At 40.9% G+C, this 25,412-nt stretch overlaps 1 protein-coding gene across 3 annotated transcripts; it reads right to left on the reverse strand.

Moving 5' to 3' along the window:
- Window positions 1–1,909: 1,909 nt before the first annotated feature.
- Window positions 1,910–23,660, reverse strand: POPDC3 (popeye domain cAMP effector 3). Of its 3 annotated transcripts, none has more exons than XM_073336903.1 (4): window positions 23,597–23,660; window positions 6,309–7,038; window positions 4,740–4,848; window positions 1,910–4,048 (listed from the first exon to the last, which is right to left on the reverse strand). In XM_073336903.1, exons 2-4 carry the CDS (start codon window positions 6,797–6,799, stop codon window positions 3,737–3,739), a joined length of 912 nt encoding a protein of 303 aa, XP_073193004.1. In that variant the 5' UTR covers window positions 6,800–7,038; window positions 23,597–23,660; the 3' UTR covers window positions 1,910–3,736. The 3 variants fall into 3 exon arrangements, with proteins under 3 accessions (XP_073193004.1, XP_073193002.1, XP_073193003.1); XM_073336901.1 differs by lacking the exon at window positions 23,597–23,660 and adding an exon at window positions 22,995–23,099; XM_073336902.1 differs by lacking the exon at window positions 23,597–23,660 and having other exon boundaries at window positions 6,309–7,472.
- Window positions 23,661–25,412: the final 1,752 nt, after the last annotated feature.

Consider the following 25,412-nt stretch of genomic DNA (forward strand, 5'->3'; position numbering starts at 1 on the left):
CTAAATAATTGAGAATTGTTTTTAATAACAGATGGTCTTGCAAGACCAGTTCACATCGGTGGCAAAATACTTTATTGTAATTTTTCTTGTAGGTTGAGAATATAACGGTAGGCAATGCATTGTGTCACAATAATTTCATATTATCAAACTTTTTTCTAGAAAGTGGTATCAATATCATTTCATCATTGCAAGATTGCATAGCTTCAGCTGAGTGGTAAGTCTATAACATTATTATTCATGCTCGTTTCCCATTTTTCTACAAAACAGGCTGAATCTTGTGTGTTATGTACCACAATCTACTCCATGATCAAGTTGTCTTTGATCAGATTGAGCCACAGTTTCTGTTTTGGTCCAAGGCAAATAATTCTTGATTAGAAGTTGCACCATGTATTATAATAAATAGAGCTATGTTCTCCCTGGTTGTCACCCCAGGCAGTGGAGTAGAATGTAACCCTTGCTTTTTACACAAGACTAAATTCTGTCACCCGTACTCACATTATTTGGATTTCAATGGGACTGCTTGCAATGTAAGAGCTACTTTACAAATGAGTGGCAGTCAGGCCCTTAGCTTTACAGGTTTGATTCAGCTGTGTGTTATTCTGTCAAAGGACCGTAGCCAGCCAGCCAGCCAACCACGCCTCAAAAGTGGGCAGCACTAGTTGTGGAGGGCTCACAGCAATGGTATGAAGAGGATACATTGATTTGGGGTGTCCTGTAGGCAGATGCTGCCAGTGAACCTCATATGGAGTCAGAACCCCAAATTAAAATGAACCATTCCCTAGGGGAACTCCTGAGAACGCTGGTGGTGCAAACATCATCTTCTCTCTTTGAGCTGAATTCTTCCTGGGGCACAGTTATCTTTCTGGTGTGTGGCCTGAAATTTGCAACTCAGAAGGGGGATTCCTGCCTGACATGTTCAAAAATGCTAGAAGCACTAATCAGTTGACAGACTGATGCACAGATGAAAGGGCAAACAGCTGCTTTATAAAACAGTCACATTGTGCCAGATTTACTTATAACAGTACCCAACTCCATCAATAGCCCCACTCAAGACAATGCAACTATTCAAAGAGCGAGGTGCTACTCAAGCAGAGTCACTACAGTCCAAGCAAAGGATTCACAATATGGACCTCTGTGCTTCAAAGAGCAGCATTGACTTGATTACCCTGTCACTTAAACCAGTAAGACCTCATTGATTAATGACATTATTCCTGATTTACACAGTGGGGTGAGACTAGAATCAGGCCAAAAGTCTATATCTGTCTCGCTGTACATACTCACACTGATAATTAGGACCCTACCAAATTCAAGGTCAATTGTGGTCAATTTCATGGTCATAGAATTTTAAATGGGAGTTTTGTCATTGATTTCAAAGCAGACCAGAATTTTACCCCATATATCTGATAGTACAAGCAAGGGAAATTAGTACTAGTAAGTTTTGTAAAACCTCTATTTAAAATTAGCTTTTTTTTTTAAAAAAAAAAAGAAAAAGTCAGGATGTCTTGATTTTAAGGGCTAACAGAGCAATAAATCAATGCTTTGTCTATATCTGTCAAAGCTAGAATACTAGCTTTCTAATGGCATTTCTAGTCCTAGGGCGTCATAAAATATTGTAAAATCTCTTATTGGTCCAAAACAAGTTATATGGCAATGGACATATTCAATCCTGGGTTTTTGTCTACATCAGATTTGGTGAGGAAAAAATAATTTTGGGGTACTTTAAAAAAAATGTTGAAAGTTTATCTGAAGAGTGAGATATTTGATAGTTGTGGCGGAGATGGATGAGTTGGCAGAACACAAGTGAGAAGTCAACAGAGCAATAAGAGAACCCAATTATATGAGGTGCAAGCCACCTCCTGCAAAATACTGTACATCCTCAGCTCCAAAATTAATTTAAGGACTCAGCATCTTTTAGTTAATTAAATGGCTGCAGGTATTGCCACAGGGTTACAGAAACAAAGTAATTTTATGGACATTGTGACATCATGTGGTATAACATAGGGAATACATAATAAAGAGGTTATTAGCATGAATTTGGGATTACCCCATTATACATGAGTAGATTTGCAATATCACATAGCACCACTACACATTTCTCACTAGAAAATGGACAAAAGCTAAAAGCAGAATGTGTTCTTGCATTGTACAATGCTACTTTTATTTGTATTGAGTGATGTACAATATATACGTTTTTCATCACTTGTAATAACTTTGTTAAAATACATGGATTTATTTGGTTTGTTCTGTAAAGCCACTCTTACTGAAAACTACTGACTCAGGCTCCAGGATGAATGTGTTTTTGAAAAAGTTTCTCTCTTACACAGTAAGATTACCTTCAAAGGTAGACACTGTGGCAACTGCTTTGAACCTCCACCAATGACTCGTAAGATCTAGTTTAAAAAAAAAAAAAAGAAAAAAAAAAAGCAAAAAGGCAGGCACTAACTTTTCCTCCCAAGCCCTAGAGCAATTTTTTTAAATTTTAAATATTAAAAAGGCAATCTACCTTGATATGTATCAAGCATTAATATTGTCTCATAAAATAGTAATGGTTTTCCCTTTTTGATTACAGGCATGCATCAAGCATAGAGCAAGGAAGTAAGTTAAGAAAGACATTCAAACACCTCTTCCCCAAAGGCACCATGACCTCAAGATCAATTGGAAAAAGTATAAAACTAGCTTTCCCCAACCAAATGTTGATCTTGAATCCTCATAAACTATTAAAGACACCCACACATACTAGGGAGAAGATGTATTTTAAATTAAAAAGTTTATAGGCACAGAAAAGTGACTTTGCAAGCTGAATAGGAGTACTTCACTACTAAGAAGAATAGTTTGCTGTTTTATGTTGGTAGCCCCATGTATTTACTGATTTGTGTCGCTTTATGACAAACCTGGCTGAAAGGGTTGCTGTAAAATTCGGACTTAAATGTGTTAGTGATGGATTGTTGTACAGTATTTATTTTACATTATGATTGGAACTTACACCTTTTAAGTCTAGTTACTATAGCATCACATTCTATTAAAAGCACTACACAATTTTTTTCCTATTATATACTTTGCCGCAATTACATTGATTGCTTTACTTTTTTTTCACGTCGGCAATTACATTAGTGTTTTTTGTAATGCTTCTTTCCTATAGCCTCAGAGAAATCAACTGTTCATGGACTGAATGGAAAAAAAAAAAGTTGTCTTACTGTGCATTTCACATTCTGTCATTTCCCTTTTTAAAAAAAGAAAACAAGACAATCTGAGTTAAAAAATGTTTTTAAAGTAATCTTCTCTAAGCTTCTGATGGTTTAAAAAAAAGACCAGGTCCAGATATTGTAATTATGAATGTAACAAGGAACTCAAAATAACTTGCTTGTTGGATTCCATAATTCATTATGACAAGTAAGTTGGAATACATATGATCAAGAGCGCTATGCAAATATCTTAAAAAAAAAAAAAAAAAAAAAAACCACAGAAGGCACCACAATTACAATAAAGCTTCATCCCCTCATGATTCATTCCCCCCCCCAAAAGTAATAAGACCAACAAAAGAAATTAATCATAATGCATAATTAGTCAAAATGTACAAGCCAACCAGCTGGCTCAGCAGGGAGAAAAGGGATGCAAGTTATTTTAACTAAAGTAAATGGCACTTTCAATCAAGTTTGGCTTTACTAGGTATTGTTCAGCTTGATTTTCCTGTTAACAACTTGTATTTCCCTATTTAATTTATCATTTTTTGTGTGTATTATTTTTTAGAAGAGTCACAGTTTCCAAAGTTAGTGAACTTTTGTCTTGAATTGCTCACAAGTTGTTCTGCAGGTTGCACTTTGGGTGTCCCTGGTACTGCCACTTGGTAGAAGTTTGGTAACCGGATGTCGTATCGAAGTCCTTTTCCTACGTGCACTCTGTCATTCAAGGCATATAGTTTATCAGCAATGTCATTCCCAATTAAAATTGAAAACAGACGTGAGATGAAACGGTGTTTAGCAAACAGCAAATACAGTTTCTTTCTCCTCCAAGCCACATATCGACAGTCTGTCTCTGCTGTAAGAGTTACCTGAAAATGAGATTAAAAATAGCTAAATTCTGGTGTGCTGATGTTGACTATACAATTGTATGAAGGCCTCAAGCCTGTTCTTCTTACTCAGAAGAAACTCCTATGGCTTCAGTGGGAAAGCTGCATAAGTAAAAACTGCAGAATCAGGATTTATGACAATTGGCCACAGAAATCCTACAAATAGTCCTCTGAAAGTGCCACTAGCGCTTCTTGGATTGCTGCCTGTGCATGTGCCTTATTCTTTCTGCTCTGTATCTACAACAGTTGAAGTTAACTGAGCTATGTCAATTTAAGCCAGCTGAGAATATGACCCAAGACTCATTGCAGATAAAGGACAGGTGGGGAAGAAACCAAGAATTTCTAGTTTCCTTGGATCCGGAAGTTCTCTAGCTGTCAGCCTAGACGAAATGTAAAAATACCAGTACAGAATACAAAGGCAGTCTAATTCTGAAATGCTGAACACAATCATTTTTTCTAAGCAATCAGATTTTGCAGCAACAATATAAAACTAAATAGAAAGGAGATACCAACAGAATACAGACCTCACCAATCAATTGAGTAACCAGACCTCCCTCCCCTATAGACTCAAGTCTGGCATTTTCAGTAACAAAAATAATACAGTACATTAATTTCTAAAGTAATTAACTATGCAACAGTTTAAAGTAGTACACAAAAACCCCTCATGTTTTACCTGGAAAATACCCTCTTCTGTGGGTCTAAGGGAATCCCATTCAGGAGAATCCAGAAATTGAAAGGGAAAAATATAATGCAGAAACTCTCCATCAACTGTCACTCTGATCCTACCAAAATACAGTGGATATGTCAATATTGCACTCATAAAAGTAGACAGAATAGTAAGTTACTTCTAATATTAAACAGCAGCTAGATGTGAGGTACTTTAATATTCAGTATAGGGAGTTGAAGTCAGTGGGGTCTATGCTGATTTGTTCATACTGTTTTCTTTAAGTTTTTATATGCAGTTGGAACAAGCACACACAAAACAGCAAGCAAGCAACTAAAGTTCAATTCCTATAGTCCTTACTCACGGCAAGATCATTCTAAAGGTGACTGGCATGTGGAAGGGCTGAATGTTAGGCATATGGTGACCTGATATGGCGGATATACATAGAAATGGTGAAAAAGCATGATTCACCTTCTTCGAAGACCTATAGAACCCCCTTTGTTATTTTGTGGCTCTGCATTTTAGAGGGCTGAGGTGAGAGGGGGTATGGTAGCCCTCTGGGGTGACATCCCTCATGTAACATATATGGTTTTCCCATGCAAGATAATGCTGTTTCAGAAGCTGTGATTAAGGCCAGGGGAATAGCATGGAGACACTGGGTCTCTGTATGAATGGCCTAGTCCTCCACAGACCAAGATTTTCATGAGTTAAAAAATTATCTAGGACTCAACTGGACCTTGTATGCCTCTCTGAGGGCTACTCAGGATGGGGCTTAATGCTCTCATCTCCCATGGGCATGGGGGTGCAAGTCTTTTGTCGTACCCCAGGAAGGAATGTAGCATACACTTCCCTGCATGTTTGGCCAATGTGGAGGGATGGACACTACCCCTGCAGCACTCATGCAGACACTAGTAGGGACAGTAGTTGTGCCCAGCTGTCGTGGAGGGAGGCTGTTTGTTTCTTATGCCTTTTTCCACTCCTTGGACACCCATGAAGCAGTCAGGTACAATCTAGGCTATAATGTAGTGATACACTATTAAAATAAACACAGCATTCACTGCTAAATGGTGTAGAACAATTTTGTTTCCCATATTAGTCAGAAAAATGAAAAGGAGGACTTGTGGCACCTTAGAGACTAACAAATTTATTTGAGCATAAGCTTTCGTGAGCTACAGCTCACTTCATTGGATTCATTAGTCAGGTTATACTAATAGATAACACTTCTAAAATATTCTTATGTTATTAAAACAAATACAGTGTACACATTGATTAATGCACTCATGCTCCCTTTATTTGAATTACTTAAGGAAAAATTGAAGTGGTATAATACAATGGTCTGAAAAAATATTAGTCTCCTTGTTCTTTAAGCTGTTAAGCTTTTGGGCTCAAAGTGTTCTCATGCTGGGAGACTTCCTGGACATGTTTACAGTTTTTAAACTGTCAACCTATTTAATCTCTGGTACTTGAATTAATTGTGAGCAAACAATATACAAATAAGGAATTACTGTTTACTTTTATATTTGGAAGGATGAAAAAAAAACCCACCCTGTAAATAGATAAGAACAAACTGATACAAACCTTCCAGACACAAGCATAGAGAGTTTATCAATAGGTGTTTTGCCTTGCATAGCATAACAATGCTCCTTCTCCAAAGTAACCACTTCTGCATCACAGCACAAGACAATCTTCCTAAAAACAGTCAAGGAGATTCCCAGAGGCTGAAAAAGAGAACTGTAGAGTTCCTGGAATTCTTTTTCAAAGGAAACACTCCGAACTTGGTAGGTTACATAAATAAATTGTACGAAGCATATCACAAACAGGACAAAATTCCAGGAGAATATATCAGCAGCACATACATCCAGCCAAGCCCATACAGAAGAGCAGAGAAAACCCAATCCAAGCAAACTGAAGACGTACATTAGCCCAAAGAATCCACTTCCTCCCATGAAGCCAACAACAAATAGAATACTAGCTAGATGGTAGACAGATCCCTCTGCCTCTTGCTTCCAGGCTACACAGGTAGGATGTGCATATATCAAGCTCTCCCAAAAACTTTCATTATCTCCCATGGCTGAAATAATTATTTGGTTCAGTTTAAGTTCTCTCTGCTTTCTAAAACTTTATTTATATAGGTACAGGTAGAGGGGTCCATTGCTCTTCCATCTTTGTAGCCACTGGTAACTGATCACCATAATCCTACGCTCTTCTATTTTAAGCATCTAGGAAGTTAGTGTTCTCAGAAGTCCATGTTCTTTCTCACCGACTCATGTATCCTTCCGATTTGGTTAGATCCATAACGTGATCGGATCTGGCCAAGTGAAGAAAAGAGAGGAGCATTTATACAAACATTTGCATAAATTAGCTCAGATAAGATTTCACAGATTTTAATGCCAGAAATGGGCACTATGTTCATCTAGTCTGACCTCTTGCACAATACAAGTCACAGAATTTCACCAAGTGGCTCCAACCTCAAGCTCATCATAACTTCTGGCTTAAAGAAGTAAGGTGAAGGGGGAAATCCACCCTAGCTAAGTTATTCTAATGGTTAATTACTCTCACTGTTAAAAATTTGCACACCTCATTTCTAGCAAAAAACAAAAACAAAAAAAACCACAACTTTCCTTGTCTTAGATATCTTTCTTAACAACATATTGTCAGTAGGTCTGTCAAGCAATTAAAATAGTTATGGTGATTAATCACACTGTTAAACAATAATAGAATACCATTTATTTAAATATTTTTGGATGTTTTCTACATTTTCAAATATATTGATTTCAGTTACAACACAGAATACAAAGTGTACGTGTTCACTTTATATTTCTTTTTGATTACAATTATTTACACTGTAAAAAACAAAAGAAATAGTATTTTTCAATTAACCTAATACAAGTACTGTAGTGCAATCTCTTTATCATGAAAGTTGAACTTACAAATGCGGAATTATGTACCCAAAAAGCTGCAATAAAAAAACAAAACAATGTAAAACTTCAGCGCCTACATGTCCACTCAGTCCTACTTCTTGTTCAGCCAATCGCTCAGACAAACAAGTTTGTTTACATTTGCAGGAGATAATGCTGTCCACTTCTTGTTTACAACGTCACCAGGAAGTGAGAACAGGCATTCGCATGGCACTATTGTAGCCAGCGTTGCAAGATAATTATGTGCCAGATGCGCTAAAGATTCATATGTCCCTTCATGCTTCAACCACCATTCCAGGGGACATGTGTCCATGCGGATGACTGGTTGTGCTCAATAACAATCCAAAGCAGCGAGGACTGACGCATGTTCATTTTCATTATCTGAGTCAGATGCCACCAGCAGAAGGTTGATTTTCTTTTTTGGTGGTTTGGGTTCTGTAGTTTCCGCATCCAAGTGCTCCTCTTTTAAGACTTCTGAAAGAATGCTCTCAGCTTGTCCCTCTCAGATTGTGGACAGCACTTCATATTCTTAAATCTTGGGTCAAGTGCTGTAGCTATCTTTAAAAATCTCACATTGGCACCTTCTTTGCATTTTGCCAAATCTGCAGTGAAAATGTTCTTAAAATGAACAACATGTGCTGGGTCATCATCCGAGACTGTTATAACATGAATTATATGGCAGAATGCGGGTAAAACAGAACAGGGGACAGACAGTACTCCCCCAAGGAGTTCAGTCACAAATTTAATTAACACATCTTTTTTTAATGAGTGTCATCAGCATGGAAGCATGTCCTTTGGAATGGTGGCTGAAGCATGAAGGGACATATGAATATTTAGCATATCTGTCATAAAAGTACCTTGCAATGCCAGCTACAAAAGTACCATGCAAATGCCTGTTCTCATTTTCTGGTGATATTGTAAATAAGAAGAGGGCAGCATTATCTCCTGTAAATGCAAACAAACAAACTTGTTTGTCTTAGCAATTGGCTGAACAAAAAGTAGGACTGAGTGGACTTCTAAAATTTCAGAGCCCACATTGTTTTGTTTTTGAGTGCAGTTATGTAAAAAAAATAAATCTACATTTCTAAGTTCAACTTTCATGATAAAGAGATTGCACTACAGTACTTGTATAAGGTGAATTGAAAAATACTATTTCTTTATAATTTTTACAGTGCAAATATTTATAACACAATATATATGAAAATGTAGAAAAACATCCAAAATATTTAAAGAATAGAATACAAATTGAAATTTATTAACCGTGCAATTAAAACAGAGATTAATCGCGATTAATTTTTGAGTTAATCGTACGAGTTAGCTGCGATTAATCGACAGCCCTAATTGTCAGATATTCAGCAACAGTCCTTTTACGGCACTGAAGGAATGACAAGTTTGGCATGACTGATTCCTTATTCAAATTAAGGAGAGATTGTGTGTTGTGGGGGTTATTTTATAGCTATGTCAAGAGCCTTACTAATTATATGCTAACATACAAGAACACTGTTTATTAATATTTTGAACTACGGACCATGTATAAACAAAAATCAAAAAGAAAATTTAAGGAGCAAAATTCAATATTGCAAGGATGATAGCAGTGCAATACAAGTTTCATTAACACCAAAGTAGGAGTAAGTACCAACATATTCTTGTTAATATTTTAATAGGATTTATCAGTTGGGGTTGAATTTCAGTTCAGATTTCCACGCGTGTTCTATGTATCTATGGCCTCCCATCACTGTAGTACTGGTGATCCTCCCAAGCATTTACAAACAGAAATAAGAACAAAACAAAACAGTTCGTCGGAGCAATAGCTTGATTAATTTGTATTTTGGGGGAATTTTGTTTGCAGAGTATGAGAGAGGAGAACTTATTGAGAGAAAGCTAAGAAAAACAAATGAGTTTTACATTTAACAGTGAGATCTGGGGGTCTCTAAGTAGTCTCTAAGGTGCCACAAGTACTCCTTTTCTTTTTGCGAATACAGACTAACACGGCTGTTATGCTGAAACATATCAAGTAGTAACTTTTTAAATGAGGGCTACAAATACAAAAATAAACGATCTACTAGTTGGGAAGGCCTCCCTGTAAACAAGATGTGTTGAGGCAGATCTGCTGGAAATGGAACCTGGGGAGGAGGGAATGTCTCTTGGCAGCCAAGTGGGTAGATCCAAAGAACACGTTAGATCAGTGGTTCTCAAACTTTTCTTTGCGTGGACCACTTGCAAATTGCTGAGGGTCTCGGTGGACCACTTAATGATCTTTCCAAATGCTGTTTGTACCATTAGCTAACTATTGTAAAGCACTCTGGATAAAAGCTATATACTTCATTTTTTTTTGTTCTACAAATAAAAGCACACAACTCCTATTTTAATATCAGTAGTCTTACCTTTCTAATGCAACGGATGTGCCCTCTCCCCGCCGCCACGGCAGCTCCTGAGCTGCGAAGGAGGAGGATCTCTCCCTCACCACAGCAGCCCCCGAGCTGAGGTTGGGAAGGGGGAGGTGTCTCCCGCGCCGTGGCAGCCACTGAGATGGGCGGAAAGGAGTGGGGGTCTCTCCCCCTCTCCCCTGCCACAGCAGCCACAGAGCTGAGGCTGGGAAGGAGCGGGGGGAGTGGGGGTCCTCTCCCTGGCAGCTGCAGCCCTGGAGCTGGGGAAAGTCGCCTCTTTCTCTGGCTGTTGCAGCCCTGCACGTCCCAAATTTTCCCCACACCTTCTTCTCACTCCACTGCCCCCTCCCACCTACCTCCTATTCCCCAAGGCCACCACCTCACCTTACATGTGCGTCTTCTCCAGGGTCCAGGCACCTAATTAGTGGAACCATGCTTACGCAGCTCCACTAATTAGGCAGGTGGCCTTTCATTCATTCGTGTGCGGCTGCCCAGGCGCGTGCACCTTAGAGGGAACTATCCGTGGACCACCTGAATGGAGCTCACGGACCACTGGTGGTTCATGGAGCACAGCTTGAGAACCTCTGCGCTAGATGGCATGATCCTCTGATGTAGGGAATTCAACTCTGACATAATGTCACAGCGGTAAATGTTGGTTCATGCCTGAATTAACAACCTGCGGAGAAGGTCTGAATATGAAGCCAGGGGGCCTGATCCAAAGCCCACTGAAATAAATGGAAAGACTCTCATTCACTTCAGTGCGCTCTGGATCATGCCCATAGCAAGGGAAACAGTGGCAGCATAAGAACTGCTGGTGTAAGAAATGGTGGAGCCTTCCAGTCACAAGCAAAGTCTTCAAGCATGGTTGGGGAGGGGGTGGTCTACAGAGTTTTTCATGGATCCCCAGCCTACTTGTATAATGTAGGACCTATGGCTAGCCACCACCTCCACCTCACTGTGTGGGTGTCCCTGTGGAGATACCCAAAATAGACTAGAAATTTTCCCTTCCTAGGAAGGGCATGATCTAGCTTTTTTGTTTACTTTTTTTTTTTAAACTTACAAATAACTTTTCCCAACATGGTAAGGAGTGCTTCTTAATATTTGAAATGTTATTGGCACAAATTAGATCACATGCTTTTGTACTCCCTGAAGTCAATGGCAAAGCATCTACTGACTTCAGGGGTGAAGGATCTCGCCCCGAATGAGTCAATATGGAACATAAGCATAGTGCAGGGTGTTCCTTTTTCATCACATGTAAAATGACACTTTTCAGCTATGACATGCAAAAAACCTGTCTAGTATAAGTAAAGCCACACAGTTTAAGAGTGTCTTTGTGTACACCAAGTACAAAGGAACTTGCTCTTATAATACAAGCATGAAAATATAGAAAGAATTTCTCAAAAGCAACTACTAACAGAACAGTATGTAACAAAGCATTAGAGTTCTAGTGGTTCTCAAAGCCGGTCCGCCGCTTGTTCAGGGAAAGCCCCTGGCGGGCCGGGCCAGTTTGTCTACCTGCCATGCCTGCAGGTTCGGCCAATTGCGGCTCCCACTGGCCACGGTTCGCCATTCCAGGCCAATGGGGGCTGCAGGAAGCAGCGCGGGCTGAGGGATGTGCTGGCTGCTGCTTCCCACAGCCCCCATTGGCCTGGAACAGTGAACCGCGGCCAGTGGGAGCCGCGATCAGCCGAACCTGCAGACGCGGCAGGTAAACAAACCGGCCCGACCCGCCAGGGGCTTTCCCTGAACAAGCGGCGGACCGGCTTTGAGAACTACTGTAATTTAGCCTAAATGTTAGAATATACATCATACTGTTTAACACTTCCAGTATTCATTTTGCTCATTTTGATTTATTTCCAGGAAAAGCCACTGAATATCTGAGCTCTGTGAGATCACCAGAATTTAAAAAACATATTTGCTTCTGTGTCAGATTTTAAAACAAAGTATACTTATCCAAAATGAGCCTAGCATTGGTAGGAAGTGTAAAATCAAAATTCATCAGTGGTGTAATTAAAAGTGAAAAATACCCAACTTTCAATGTCAGTTCCACTGCTGTTTTACTAGGAAAAAGAGAAACCTATTGCAAATACTACATTTCTTGGGACATCAAATGAAACTGATTTTCCAGGAACCACTGAAGTCAATACTTAGAGGAAATGCTACTGGTGTGTTGAGAGGATCCAGCAGTTCAGAAGTACCACCATTGAAATGACAATTCAGAGAGGTGCATGGAATAGATCAATAGCACATTTATTAGCTGCTGAGCTTTAATTTGTTTTAATTTACTAAGAAAAGGAACATTAGCTGTAGGATTCCAAGACATGTCTGCTAAAATGGTGAAATCTAGAAGAGCTGAGAAGAATATAGTGAGGCAGTACCGATGAGAAGTTCTGGAGGTCTGCCCGTCTCTGAGTACTAAGATCTGCAAGAGAGAGAGTGTGTGTGTGTGGGGGGGGGGGAGGGGAACATGATCTTTGTTTCCACCCACAGTGCATTACATATATATATTTTTTGTTAAAAGTCGGGAGCTATCTGTCACTATTGGACCCTAAATCCTGTAGAAGAGATATCCTGGAGCTTTAAGATGAGCTGTTCTCCAAATTCTGTTCTCAGTCACACAAGTGTAAATCTTGGGGTCAGTGGAGTTACTACAGAAATGTAACTAGATGCAGAATTTGGCACTTTGACCAAGTGAGTTGATAAGAGTAATCTCTGCTACAAATAAAAATTCTTAAGTTACTTAGATGGAGAGATCATTAGGCATGACAAGTAGGATCAAAATATAGGATTGTTGAACTCAAAGAAACAAAATTGACAAAAAGCACATGGCTGTTGAGTCTTCTATTCTGAAATCCTTTGGCAGAGCAGTGAGATTGCTGCTAGTCCACTGCAGAACAAGTGATTTTTTTAAGACAACCTGGTCCTATGTTGTGGTTTATTTTACTTTTGATAGCATAGATATTTCTAGCTTAATGTCAACAATACCAGGTCTACCAATTGTCAAATTAATACAATACCAATTCCTATGAAGTAAACTGCTGCATTTTTAATGAGATTGTGGTCAAAATATTATGGGGGACTCTGCCTGTATGATGTAAATAAGATAATAGATCAGTACTACTATCTAGTTCACACAACACTGAGCATTTATTAAGTTACGTAACCGAAATTGACACAGTGCAGCCTTAGAATTCCGGTGGTTTTGGATAGCCACTACCAGTTAACTCAAAGCTTTTGTAACTCCTGTATTTCAACTCATGTAAACACAGATTGGCTTAGGTTCATTAGTGATTTTGGTCTATCTTTTAAAGTAGAGCAGTACATTGTCAAGACATACATGCGGATATCAAGATTAATGCACAGAGCCAAAACACCACAAATCCAGTGTCACTTGTACTATTTCCACTTAATAAAGAAGGTCAGTTCCTGACCTTAAATTTCTTAGTCTTGAAGGGTTATTGAAGTCAATAGAGTTTCCTCCTATGCCAGATTTCAGTTTGATTAAAAATGTGTATGAAAATGTTTCACAAAATGACAAGCATTTAAAATACTTCATAACCTTATAAAGTCCCTCAAAACATCTCTCTTCTGCATACTCAATTTACTTCCTATTTATACCAAGGTATAGCAGGGCTGTCGGGGGGGGGGGGCAATTTGCCCTGGGCCCCATAGGGGCCCCCATGAGAGTTTTCGGCGGCAATTCGGCAGCGGGGGGTCTTTCAGTGCCGCCGGACACACCCGGAGTGAAGGACCCGCCGCCACTTCTTCCGCTCCGGGTCTTCAGTGGCAATTTGGCGGCGGGGGTCCTTCCACTCCATGTCTTCAGTGAAGTGCCCCGAAGACCCCCAGGAGCAGAAGGACCCCCACCGCCGAAGACCCCAGGCCCCCTGAATCCTCTGGGCAGCCCTGCAGTATAGACAGTTTACCAAGTTATCAAATGGCATCACAAACTCAGAAGTAATAAATGACTGCTTCTTGGAGCAGCTAGTCCTGGAACCCACGAGAGGCAATTCTTGATTTAGTCTTAAGTGCAGCACAGGATCTGAGGTGAATATAGCTGTACCGCTTGATAATAGCAACCATAATATAAAATCCCTGTGGCAGGGAAAACACCACAGCAGCCCCACACTATAGCATTTAATTTCAAAAGGGGGACTACACAAAAATAAGGAAGTTAGTTAAAACAGAAATTAAAAAGGTACAGTGCCAAAAGTGAAATTCCTGGAAACTTTTTAAAGACACCATAATAAAGGCTCAATTTAAATGTACACCCCTAAATTAAAAAACATAGTAAGAGAACCAAAAAAGTGCCACCATGGCTCAACAAAGTAAAAGAAGGAGCGAGAGACAAAAAGGCATCCTTTAAAAAGTGGAAGTTAAATCTTAGTGAGGAAAGTAGAAAGGAGCATAAACTCTGGCAAATGAAGTGTAAAAATATAATTAGGAAGGCTAAAAAAGAATTTGAAGAACAGGTAGCCAAAGACTCAAAAAGTAATAGCAAACATTTTTTTAAGTACATCAGAAGCAGGAAGCCTGCTAAACAACCAGTGGGGCCACTGGACGAAGGAGCACTCAAGGACAATAAGGCAATTGCGGAGAAACTAAATGAATTCTTTGCTCTGGTCTTCACAGCTGACGATGTCAGGGAAATTCCCAAACCTGAGCCATTCTTTTTAGATGACAAATCTGAGGAACTGTCCCAGATTGAGGTGTCATTAGAGGAGGTTTTGGAACAAATTGATAAACTAAACAGCAATAAGTCACCAGGACCAAATGACATTTACCCAAGAGTTCTGAAGGAACTCAAATATGAAATTGCAGAACTGTAGTTTGTAATCGATCATTTAAATCAGTTTCTGTACCGAATGACTGGAGGATAGCTAACGTGACGCCAATTTTTAAAAAGGGCTCCAGAGGTGATGCCGGCAATTACCGGCCAGTAAGCCTGACTTCAGTACTGGACAAACTGGTTGAAACGATAGTGAAGAACAAAATTGTCAGACACATAGATGAACATAAATTTGTTGAGGAAGAGTCAACACGGTTTTTGTAAAGGGAAATCATGCCTCACCAGTCTACTAGAATTCTTTGAGGGGGTCAACAAGCATGGGGACAAGGGAGATCCAGTGGATATAGATTTTCAGAAAGATTTTCAGATTTTAGATTTTCAGAAAGCCTTTGACAAAGTCCCTCACCAAAGGCTCTTAAGCAAAGTAAGCAGTCATGGCATAAGAGGGAAGGTCCTCTCATGGATTGGTAACTGGTTAAAAGATAGGAAACAAAGAGTAGGAATAAGTAGTCAGTTTTCAGAATGGAGAGAGGTAAATAGTGGTGTCCCCAGGGGTCTGTACTGGACCCAGTCCTATTCAACATATTCATAAGTGATCTGGAAAAAGGGGTAAAGAGTGAGGTGGCAAAATTTGCAGATGATACAAAACTACTCAAGATAGTTAAGTTCAAAGCAGACTGAAAAGAGCTACAAAAGGATCTCACAAAACTGGGTGATGGGGCAACAAAATGGCAGATGAAATTCAGTGTTGAGAAATGAAAAGTAATGCATATTGGAACACATAATCCCAACTATATATATAAAATGATGGGGTCTAAATTAGCTGTTACCACTCAAGAAAGATCTTGCAGTCACTGTGGATAGTTCTCTGAAAACATCCACTCAATATGCAGCAGCAGTCAAAAAAGAAAACAATGTTGGGAATCATTAAGAAAAGGATAGATAATAAGAAAGAAAATATCATATTGCCTCTATAAAAATCCATGGTACGCCCACATCTTGAATTCTGCATGCAGATGTGGTTGCCCCATCTCAAAAAAGATATACTAGAAATGGAAAAGGTTCAGAAAAGGGCAACAAAAATTATTAGGGGTATGGAACGGCTGCCATCTGAGGAGCGATTAATAAGACTGGGACTTTTCAGCTTGGAAAAGAGATGACTAAGGGGCAATATAATAGAGGTTTATAAAATCATGACTGGTGTGGTAAAAACACTTGCTTATTTCCCGTTTACTCCTTCTCATAACACAAGGACTAGGGATCACCAATGAAATTAATAGGCAGCAGGTTTAAAACAAACAAAAGGAAGTATTTTTTCCACACAACGCACAGTCAACGTGTGGAACTCCTTGCCACAGGATGTTGGGAAGGCCAAGGCTATAACAGGGTTCACAAAAGAACTAGATAAGTTCATGGAGGACAGGTCCATCAATGGCTATTAGCCAGGATGGACCGGGATGGTGTCCCTAGCCTGTGTTTGCCAGAAGCTGGGAAAGGGTGACAGGGGATGGATCACTTGGTTATTCCCTGTTCTGTTCATTCCCTCTGGGGCACCTGGCATTGGCCACTGTTGGAAGACAGGAACTGGGCTAGGTGGACCTTTGGTCTGACCCAATATGGCCGTTCTTATGTACACCACCATGGCAATGGAACCCATTTGCTCAGGAAGATTTAAAGGCTCCAAGACCATGGAAAAAATTCTCTGCATTTATAGCTGGATATGCTCACAATGAACCCAGTCCTCCAAAACCTACCACATGGGAATTTCAATGGGAATTCTGCACAGAGAGAACTTGCAGGATCAGGCCCCCAAATCAGAGTTGCTTCTGCCATTATTTTGGGAGAAACATTCCTGTAAATTATGGGAGGCCAAGAGTTGTCGGTAATTTTTGCCACAAGGGTATTGAGACTAATGGAACAAAGTACTTGGCAGAGCAGAGCAAACAGTGTGTGTGTTCCTTGATATTTCCTAGTTCCTCTAGGTGCAGGACATATAGCTCCAAGGGCTACACAATGGCCACTATACAGACACTATTCAGTTTATCCCCAGTACAGGGAAATCAACAGTGCTATGAATTGCAAAGCTTCTGCCATTTAGTACCACTCTAACAAGCGCCTAGTACTAGTGTATATATAGGAACACCACAATTTCACTGAGTTGTTTCCATTCTCGTAGTCAAAATTGTCATTAGAAGATGAACTTCTGGTTTAATAATAATCAAAATATTCAAGATCTGATTTCCCAAGTATGAAAAGTTTAGTTTAAGGGTTCATGTTGCTTCCTGTGAAGTAAATAGCAAAACTTCCATTGTCACAATAGAAGCAAATCAGTTAGTGAGAGATCAACATATCTGACATAAGAGCTGTGATCACATACCACTACAGTATTTTTTTTTAAAAACCAACGGTAGTATTTCTGCAGGTACTGAGCTGGCTTTGTGGAAGTGTTTTGAGGAGGGCTTTAAGAAATAATTAAAATAAGAAAAAAACCTTATTAAAAATTATTAAATAGAATGGCAATATTCCACTAATCCTCCCCCAAAACAAGGAAATATTAAGCCAGAATTGTGATACAGGCTATCCTCATATCTGTTCATATCAAAGATTAATCAGATAAAAATGTAAATTTTATTTGAAACAACCATATGCAGAAAAGTGTTTGAGGACATTGCAGAGTCCATACAGAACATGTTTTGCTTATGTAAATTACTGTTTTCATAACTGTATTATATCACCATATATTTGTCACTGAATACTTTAGCTGTGGTATTCTTTGAATATTAATTATTCACCTGCACAGAATACTGGGAACACTAATTTCTGAAAAACTTAAGATGTGATCTGTTTGCTCTTCTAATACTTCAGTCCTTTCAATTCAGTCAAGAGGTAAAGCAATAACACACTGTGCTTATTCAGGCTTCAAGCAAACTGCCCTTTAGTTGGAGCATATTAAGTATTCAGAAGGAAAGATCTGTGGGTTTCTGCACTAGTTAAAACTGCATGGGTTGGCTGCATTTAGCTCTCACTTATACCCTTCATTTATATTTTGCATTTCTCTCAGCTTGAACAAATCAATGAACTCAGCTTCACTTTTGTTTATGGTCAGTTTCACTTTCAGATTTTTAGTGCATTTAAGTTTGCATTTTAAACACTGCTTATTTGCTTTACAGCAAATGTTTTCACTGGAATTTCAATAATTGTGGAAACACTTCCATTTGTGGTAAGCTTTATAAAAGCTTGTTTTTACAAAATTTAACCTGTTTCAAGTTTAAGTTGCCCTTTTCTGTGTATGTAGGTCAACTTTTCTGAGGAAAAAAAAATAATATAGCACAGGATGTCAGAAGTGTACTACAACAAGGACTGACAGAATAGTTTAGAAAGTCATACAAGTTCTTAAACAAACGTGAGTATTTATGTGTATTCTGTCTCAGGACTTTCAATTCACTGAGCTTAGTTGAATTTGTATGTGAAACAAGGTCAAGGATACTATTTTTAATTGTTTCATTCCTTTTCTAACTTGTTAAACTGCCCCGGAATTAAAAAATAAATGAGTATAGAATAATTTATTTAAGGTTTATCAAAAGCATCATGTACAGTGAAAGCTTTTGATGTTACAAATATTTTGTCTTCAAAATTTTAACAATTTACTGTTGTTTAAAATTTAGGTAAGTTACAATAATTGCTTCTTTATTACTGTAAAACATACCAGACAATAGCCCATATTGGAGATATCTACATTTTAATTCTAAATAATGTTTTCTTTTAAAAAACATTACAGTTTCTTTTCCAATTTGGATGGGGACTAATAACACATAGAAAGCACATAGTACTCTTGCAGAAATCTGAGTTATAGACAATAGGCTAGTTAGCATCTTTTCTTTAGTTCTTTCAGATAAGGGGGAACATTGTGCATGAAGCCTACTGGCACAGAATGAAACAATCCAGATCTTTTATTTTCAAGTATGGTGAATTACTTGCACTTGAGAAAACTTGAATAAAATTCACATATGTTAAACATGATTCATACTGTGTTGGTCAAACAATGTAATGATTTAAACTTATTGCATTTTGCAAAGAAAACAGTAAAGTGAAATCAAACGGCATTCCTGTTTACACATTACAGCTTTTAAACTGTTTTCAAGGAATCTGCTAAGCCGTAACAGTGCATATTTTAAAAGCTGTTTTACAGCTGTGTTAATGAACTGCACTTGAACCTTGCAAACACAGTTCAGCTTAAAATTAATTAGTTTGTATGTTGCATAACCATATGAGCTCCCCCTGGCAATCCTACAATTCATGCATCAACAAATTAAGTGCATGCAGCATGGTTGGTTATTTCCAAACCAAGAAGTAAACACTGAGGTTTGGTTCATCACAATGCACCAGTATGAAAGCCAGACTACAAAAGAGGAAAAATAGTTAGCTACCAGTTCAAACAGATAAACATGATAAAACATGGGATATCACTTTACCTATCCCACGTGTTCCAAAACACATTCCAGTATGGTAACAGCGATACTTTAGTGCAGTGGTCACCATCCGGTCTATCACGATTGACTGGTCAATCCTAGAGGATCTCCCAGTCGATTGTGATCTCCAGCGGTGCAGTGTGGCTGCTGTTAAGCCAGACTCCCTGCCTACCCCAGCCCCATGCCGCTCCCGGAAGCTCCTCCTCCTGCACCCCAAACCCCTCCTACACCGCAACCCCCAGCTCTGACCTCCCTCCCAGAGTCAGCACCCTGTACCAACTTCTGGACCCCAATCTCCTGCCCCAGCGCTGACCCCCATCCCAGAACCAGCACTCTGTACCCCCTCCTGCTCTGCCCCAGGCTCAGCCCAAAGCCCCCTCCCACACTGCGAACCCCTCAGTCCCAGCCCAGAGCCTGCATCCCCTCCTGAACCCCAACCCCCTCTTCCAGCCCAGTGAAAGTGAGTGAGGGAGAGCGAGTGACAGAGAGAGGGAGGGATGGAGTGAGTGGGGTGAGGCTTTGGGGAAGGGGCGGAGTAGAGCCTGGGTTGCCCTTAGATTCAAAAAGTGATCTTGGGCATAAAAAGGTTGGAGACCACTGCTTTAGTGGTTACTAAAATAGTTTAACTTGACTTGGGCATTCAGGTTTGAAAATATACCTCTAATTTGTGCTTAATTGAGACAGGGGGGTAGGGTTTTTTTGGAACAAGTGTCATATGGACTATCACAAAAGCAACTCCATACAGAAGCGTGCACACCCAGAGAGAGAGAGAGAGATCATTTAGTATCACTTTCAAGTACATTAATAGATTCATTTCTGCCTACCATTGTCAGAAGAGACTTATAAATTCTTTATCCCAATATAATCAAACTATCAGGCTATTATTATTTATTATTTGTACTGTGGTAGCTTCTAGACACGCACTGTTCTACGCACCATACATATTACAAAAAAGTAGTCTCTGCCCCAAGAATTTACAAACAAATAGACTAAAGTTAGTTTCAGTTAACAGTCCTTTTCTCCTACTCCAATAAATTTCCTGCTGATCAAATTTTATCTTTAAGAGATTTTCTTACAACAAAACTTGTAAGAGAAGGGAAAAACTTGCCTTCTCCCTCAAAATTAAAAATGTCGTATTATGCTTCCCTCTTGAATAGCATCTAATTTCCTTACTATCAGCACATGCAACTCAAGGGATACTGAATGAGTCACTGGCATGCTACATAAAATACCTGCCTGAAGATTTTCTATACTACTTTAAGATCTGGCATCATACACAGTATTGTGTCATGCCTAGATAGCAACAACTCTACACAGGTGAAAGCCCTTTCTTACTTTCTTTTGGTCACTAAAGTCATTTTCATAAGAACATAAGAAAGGCCATACTGGGTCAGATCAAAGGTCCACCTAGCCCAGTTCCTGTCTTCCAACAGTGGCCAATGCCAGGTGCCCCAGAGGGAATGAACAGAACAGGGAATCACCAAGTGATCCATCCCCTGTCACCCTTTCCTAGCTTCTGGCAAACACAGGCTAGGGACACCATCCCGGTCCATCCTGGCTAATAGCCATTGATGGACCTATCCTCCATGAACTTATCTAGTTCTTTTGTGAACCCTGTTATAGTCTTGGCCTTCCCAACATCCTGTGGCAAGGAGTTCCACACGTTGACTGTGCGTTGTGTGGAAAAAATACTTCCTTTTGTTTGTTTTAAATCTGCTGTCCATTAATTTCATTTGGTGATCCCTAGTTCTTGTGTTAAAAAAGTGTTATTTACTTCTTCTCCACACCAGTCATGATTTTATAGACCTCTATCATATCGCCCCTTAGTAGTCTCTTTTCCAAGCTAAAAGTCCCAGTCTTATTAATTGCTCCACAGATGGCAGCCATTCCATACCCTTAATAATTTTTGTTGCCCTTTTCTGAACCTTTTCCAATTCCAATATATCTTTTTTGAGATCGACCACATCCTCACGCAGTATTCAAGATGTGGGCGTACCATAGATTTATATAGATGCAATATGATATATTCTGTCTTATTATCTATCCCTTTCTTAAGGATTCCCAACATTCTGTTCGCTTTTTTGACTGCCGCATACATTTCCCTTGGATGTATGCAGCTAAACTCCCATGAATCCACAGAATGGCAAGAAAACTAATTTCTGGAAGCCAGATTTCATCAATGACATCTTTATGACATTACCAGGTGGTTCTATGATTCAATTTCATAAGAGAGCAAGTAAATAAAATATTTGCCTATAAAGTGATTGGCAGGTTAAATGTACACAAAGCTTTAAGGAACAGCTGGTGGGTTGTGGAAGATTTTGTAAAACATTCTATTTAGAAAAAAAAAGTCTCATGCTTTGTGTTACTCTCCTTTTCTTTATGTGCAAAAAAGCAAATATAAAGACCAGGTCTTAATGTAATTGCTCTTACTGTTTCTTACTCAATTAAGATATAATTATTTAGTGGTGGCAAGAGAAAGTCAAATCTGAAGTCAACAGGACTACTTCCCTGAGTAAAGGGAGAAGGATTTGGCCCCTAGTTGGTTCTTGTGGAAAGACTCTTACTACACAAAAAAACCTACTACTCTCTGTGCTCCATGTGCAAAAGGAGTTATACACATAGAAAATTTGCAGGATCAGGTAGAGAGATTAGGACTCCAGTTGGGAAAATAAACTCAGAATTCTTACAAAACAAAGATTTTTGTTTTGCATGCATATCTTTACTAATCAGAGAGGAAAGATAGCTTTAGAGCAAGTGTCATGCAAGCAATATTCTGTCTAAATGGAACATTTTATGAGGCAGCAGGGAGCTCTTCAACCTTTAAGTGATCTCAAAACATTTCAGACAAAATTACTGCATTTCACTACTGTTCTACTTTTAAAGTGAAGCCTTTTACAGAGGAATGGCGTTCTAATGTAGAAAGCACCTGTTTCAATGAAATCCGTTATTTCGGCAATTAATATGGACTGTTTACAGTTGTTCTTAGTTCCTAACTAAGCATTTCCCGCGGATGATATTAAATATTTGTGATACTACAGCTTGATTTTCCATTTGGAATGCGGTCCTCCTTCTGGATTCATGTATCCCATCCAGTGTTGCGAAGTTACTTTGTACCACGCCTAAAGCAAGCCACAAAGACAACGCCACCGCTTCCCGTTCACAGGGACTGTCACGAGCAGCGGTCTGCGGGGAGGAGAGAGGCGCTTCGGGGCCAGGACGCCGCTACGGGCGGGGTGTGGGTGCTGGGAGCGCAGCCCGGCCGGGCAGCGGAACCCGGCGGGGAGAGCAGCGCTCGGCTCAGCCCGGCTCTCCCCGCCGCGGGACCCCGCAGCCGGCAGGGGGGCTCGGGGCGGGGGAGCAGGCGGGGCGGGCGGTGACCCCGGGAGCCGCAGCCGCCCCCGACACAACCCCCCTCTGGCTGGCTCCGGGGGCAGCGGGGCCCATGGGGGTTATAGGGCGGGGGCCGCCTGGGGACTTCGCTCGGGGCCGCCCGTGTCCGGGCGGGAGCTGCACCCGGCGGGGGCTGGCCCGGGCGCGTCTCCCCGGGGAAGTTTCGCCCGGTCCCTCCGGGCAAGCGGCGGCTCCAGCTCCGCTTTCAGCCGCTGTCCGGAGACCCCCCCCCCGCCCCAAAGAGCAGCTGCCCCAGCGGGGTGGGGGTGCGTGTCCGTGCGCCGGGAGCCTGCCCGCGCCCCCCTTACCTGGCCCTTAGCCCCCTGCCGGGCGCCTCGGGAAAAGTTTCCCGGCTCCAGGGCGGAGGCGCCGGGGACTTCGCTGCTGCTTGCTCAGGCCCCGGCGCTGCCAGCGAGCGGCCGCTTGGACTAAAATAGGCAGGGAGCCGCCAGGGGGCTGCGGGCGGCGCCAGCTCCGGGGCAGGCAGCGAGCGACCGCAGCGCGCAGGCGCTTGCCACGGGCAGCACCAGCCGCTGCCCGGCGGCAGAGGCACCGGCGGGCTCCGGCCACGTGGCGCTCTGCACGGCCGGCCCCGGGCCATGAGGGGGCCCCGCTCCCCCGCCCTCGCGCCGGCAGCGTTCCAGGGCTGGGCAGGTGCGGGCTGAGGTTGAGGCGGGCCAGCTCCTGCGCCCGGGGAGCTGGAGCGGAGCTGCGCCGCGGGCTTCTCGAGGGAGGGGAAATGCGCCGTCCGTCCTGGCAAGCGCTTGCAGGTCCTAATAGACGCGAGCGAGCCCGAAGACAGGCGGCCCATAGCAGTGCTCCCCTCACCCCCTGGGCTGCTTTGCGTTTGCCTTCTGCTGTGGACCAAAAAACAAACACCCGGCTCGCCCTCCCCCCGGCAAATACAAACCTGCTGAGAAGGGGATGTGGGGAGCAAAGCGTCGTGTCCAGCTTCTGCGCGCATCCCAGGTGAGCTTAGGCTGCGTGTCTGAGCTGTACCTTACATGCACCCATTGCGAGCCGTTCCGGCTATTGCGGTCTTAAGGGAGAATAAGCAACAGTCTTTAAAGAGAAATAAACGTGACGGATTTTTTGTTAACACGAAGCGGCGCTTGTCCCCTTACTCACCGTGAGTAGAAGCAATAGAAAAGAGAGGTATTTGCAGAGCAAGGTATTAGCCGAATCTGCCCCACAATTACTAGGTATACATTTGGGATATAACAATAGCCCTGTAATCAGGAGCTGGGCGCCCCAAGAAAATAATGAGATATTTTCAAGTAATACATTTTGGGTTCTTCTGATTTGCCTTCTGTTGTTAGACCACCTCGGGTTCACATTTTCAAGCTTTTCTCTGGAGTCATGAGGGTGTTTTTCTTTTTAAAGGAAAGCTTAGGTTCTCAGATAAGAACATAATTCCTGCAGGTGAGGCTTTAAGAAAACCAGCAAATATCACAAGACTCAGGATAAAATGGTGAAAATTAGCAACAGTGCATCACAGAGGTAGCGGAGATCATATAATTAAAACTATGACTATACACATTGCCTACCATTTATTAACTTCTCTATTTTCCCCTCCCCGTTTTATGATACTTCTTAATAGGGAAAAAGAACTGTAATAGTACATTATGTTCATCACAGCATGTGGGGCTCATTGTTGTCCACCACTTTTTCTAGGGCACAGTTGTGGAGGGAAGATAGTAGCCTCCCTTAAGGGCAGAGTTCAGTTTCTTCTGAGAGCATCGCCAAGGAATTGCTCCTAATTAACAGTTAAAACCACAGTTCAGAGTAAACAAAAAGCAGTTCACTTTTATTGCCAAAATACAGAACAGAGGGAAGAAAGAAAAAACAGTGTTCAGAAAATAGAAAAGGAGTACTTGTGGCACCTTAGAGACTAACAAATTTATTTGAGCGTAAGCTTTCGCGAGCTACAGCTCACTTCATTGGATGCATTCGATGAAGTGAGCTGTAGCTCACGAAAGCTTATGCTCAAATAAATTGGTTAGTCTCTAAGGTGCCACGAGTACTCCTTTTCTTTTTGCAAATACAGACTAACAGGGCTGCTAGTCTGAAACCTGTCTTTAGAAAATATGTACCTGTTATGGATTCGGGGCTAGATCCTGAACATCTTACCTTAGCAAACTCCTTATTCAGGCCCAATGTGAAAAGCACTTACAGACTAGCCCTGAAGTGGAAGAGCCAGAATACTGCAGATTTTACTAGGATCCTAGCAGTTCAGAACTCTGTCATGTTTTTCCCTGACCTGATATAGCTGCAGCACTGCCAGCTGTGACAGATCAGGTCAAAGCCTGCTTAGCCAAAGAGCTCATTTTATAAACTCCTTCTCCATCTTAAAAGTGATGTAAAGTGTCATCATCTCTGTCCTCACTGGACAATCTAGATACTTACAGGTTTCAGAGTAACAGCCGTGTTAGTCTGTATTCGCAAAAAGAAAAGGAGTACTTGTGGCACCTTAGAGACTAACCAATTTATTTGAGCATAAGCTTTCGTGAGCATACACAAAAGCTTATGTTCAAATAAATTGGTTAGTCTCTAAGGTGCCACAAGTACTCCTTTTCTTTTTGCTAGATACTTATATGCAACTGCTGTCACAGAGTGCCTCTCCAGGTATTTAAAAACAAAAATAACAATAGAACCAACTAGAATTACCTTTAAACCATTACCTTAGAAATGAATAGTTCTAGAGAACATAGTCTAACTAAACAAAA

The sequence above is a fragment of the Lepidochelys kempii genome, chromosome 3 (assembly GCF_965140265.1).
Source record: "Lepidochelys kempii isolate rLepKem1 chromosome 3, rLepKem1.hap2, whole genome shotgun sequence".
NCBI lineage: Eukaryota > Metazoa > Chordata > Testudines > Cheloniidae > Lepidochelys > Lepidochelys kempii.

Bases quoted from the DNA above. Each gene is read 5' to 3' on its own strand.
- POPDC3 (XM_073336903.1), bottom strand. From the start codon at position 6,799: ATGGGAGATAATGAAAGTTTTTGGGAGAGCTTGATATATGCACATCCT. The intron at 4,849-6,308 runs GTTTGTATCAGT...GTATTTTGGTAG, and splicing joins TCTATGCTTGTGTCTGGAAG to GATCAGAGTGACAGTTGATG. The intron at 4,049-4,739 runs GTAAAACATGAG...TCTCATTTTCAG, and splicing joins CAGAAGAGGGTATTTTCCAG to GTAACTCTTACAGCAGAGAC.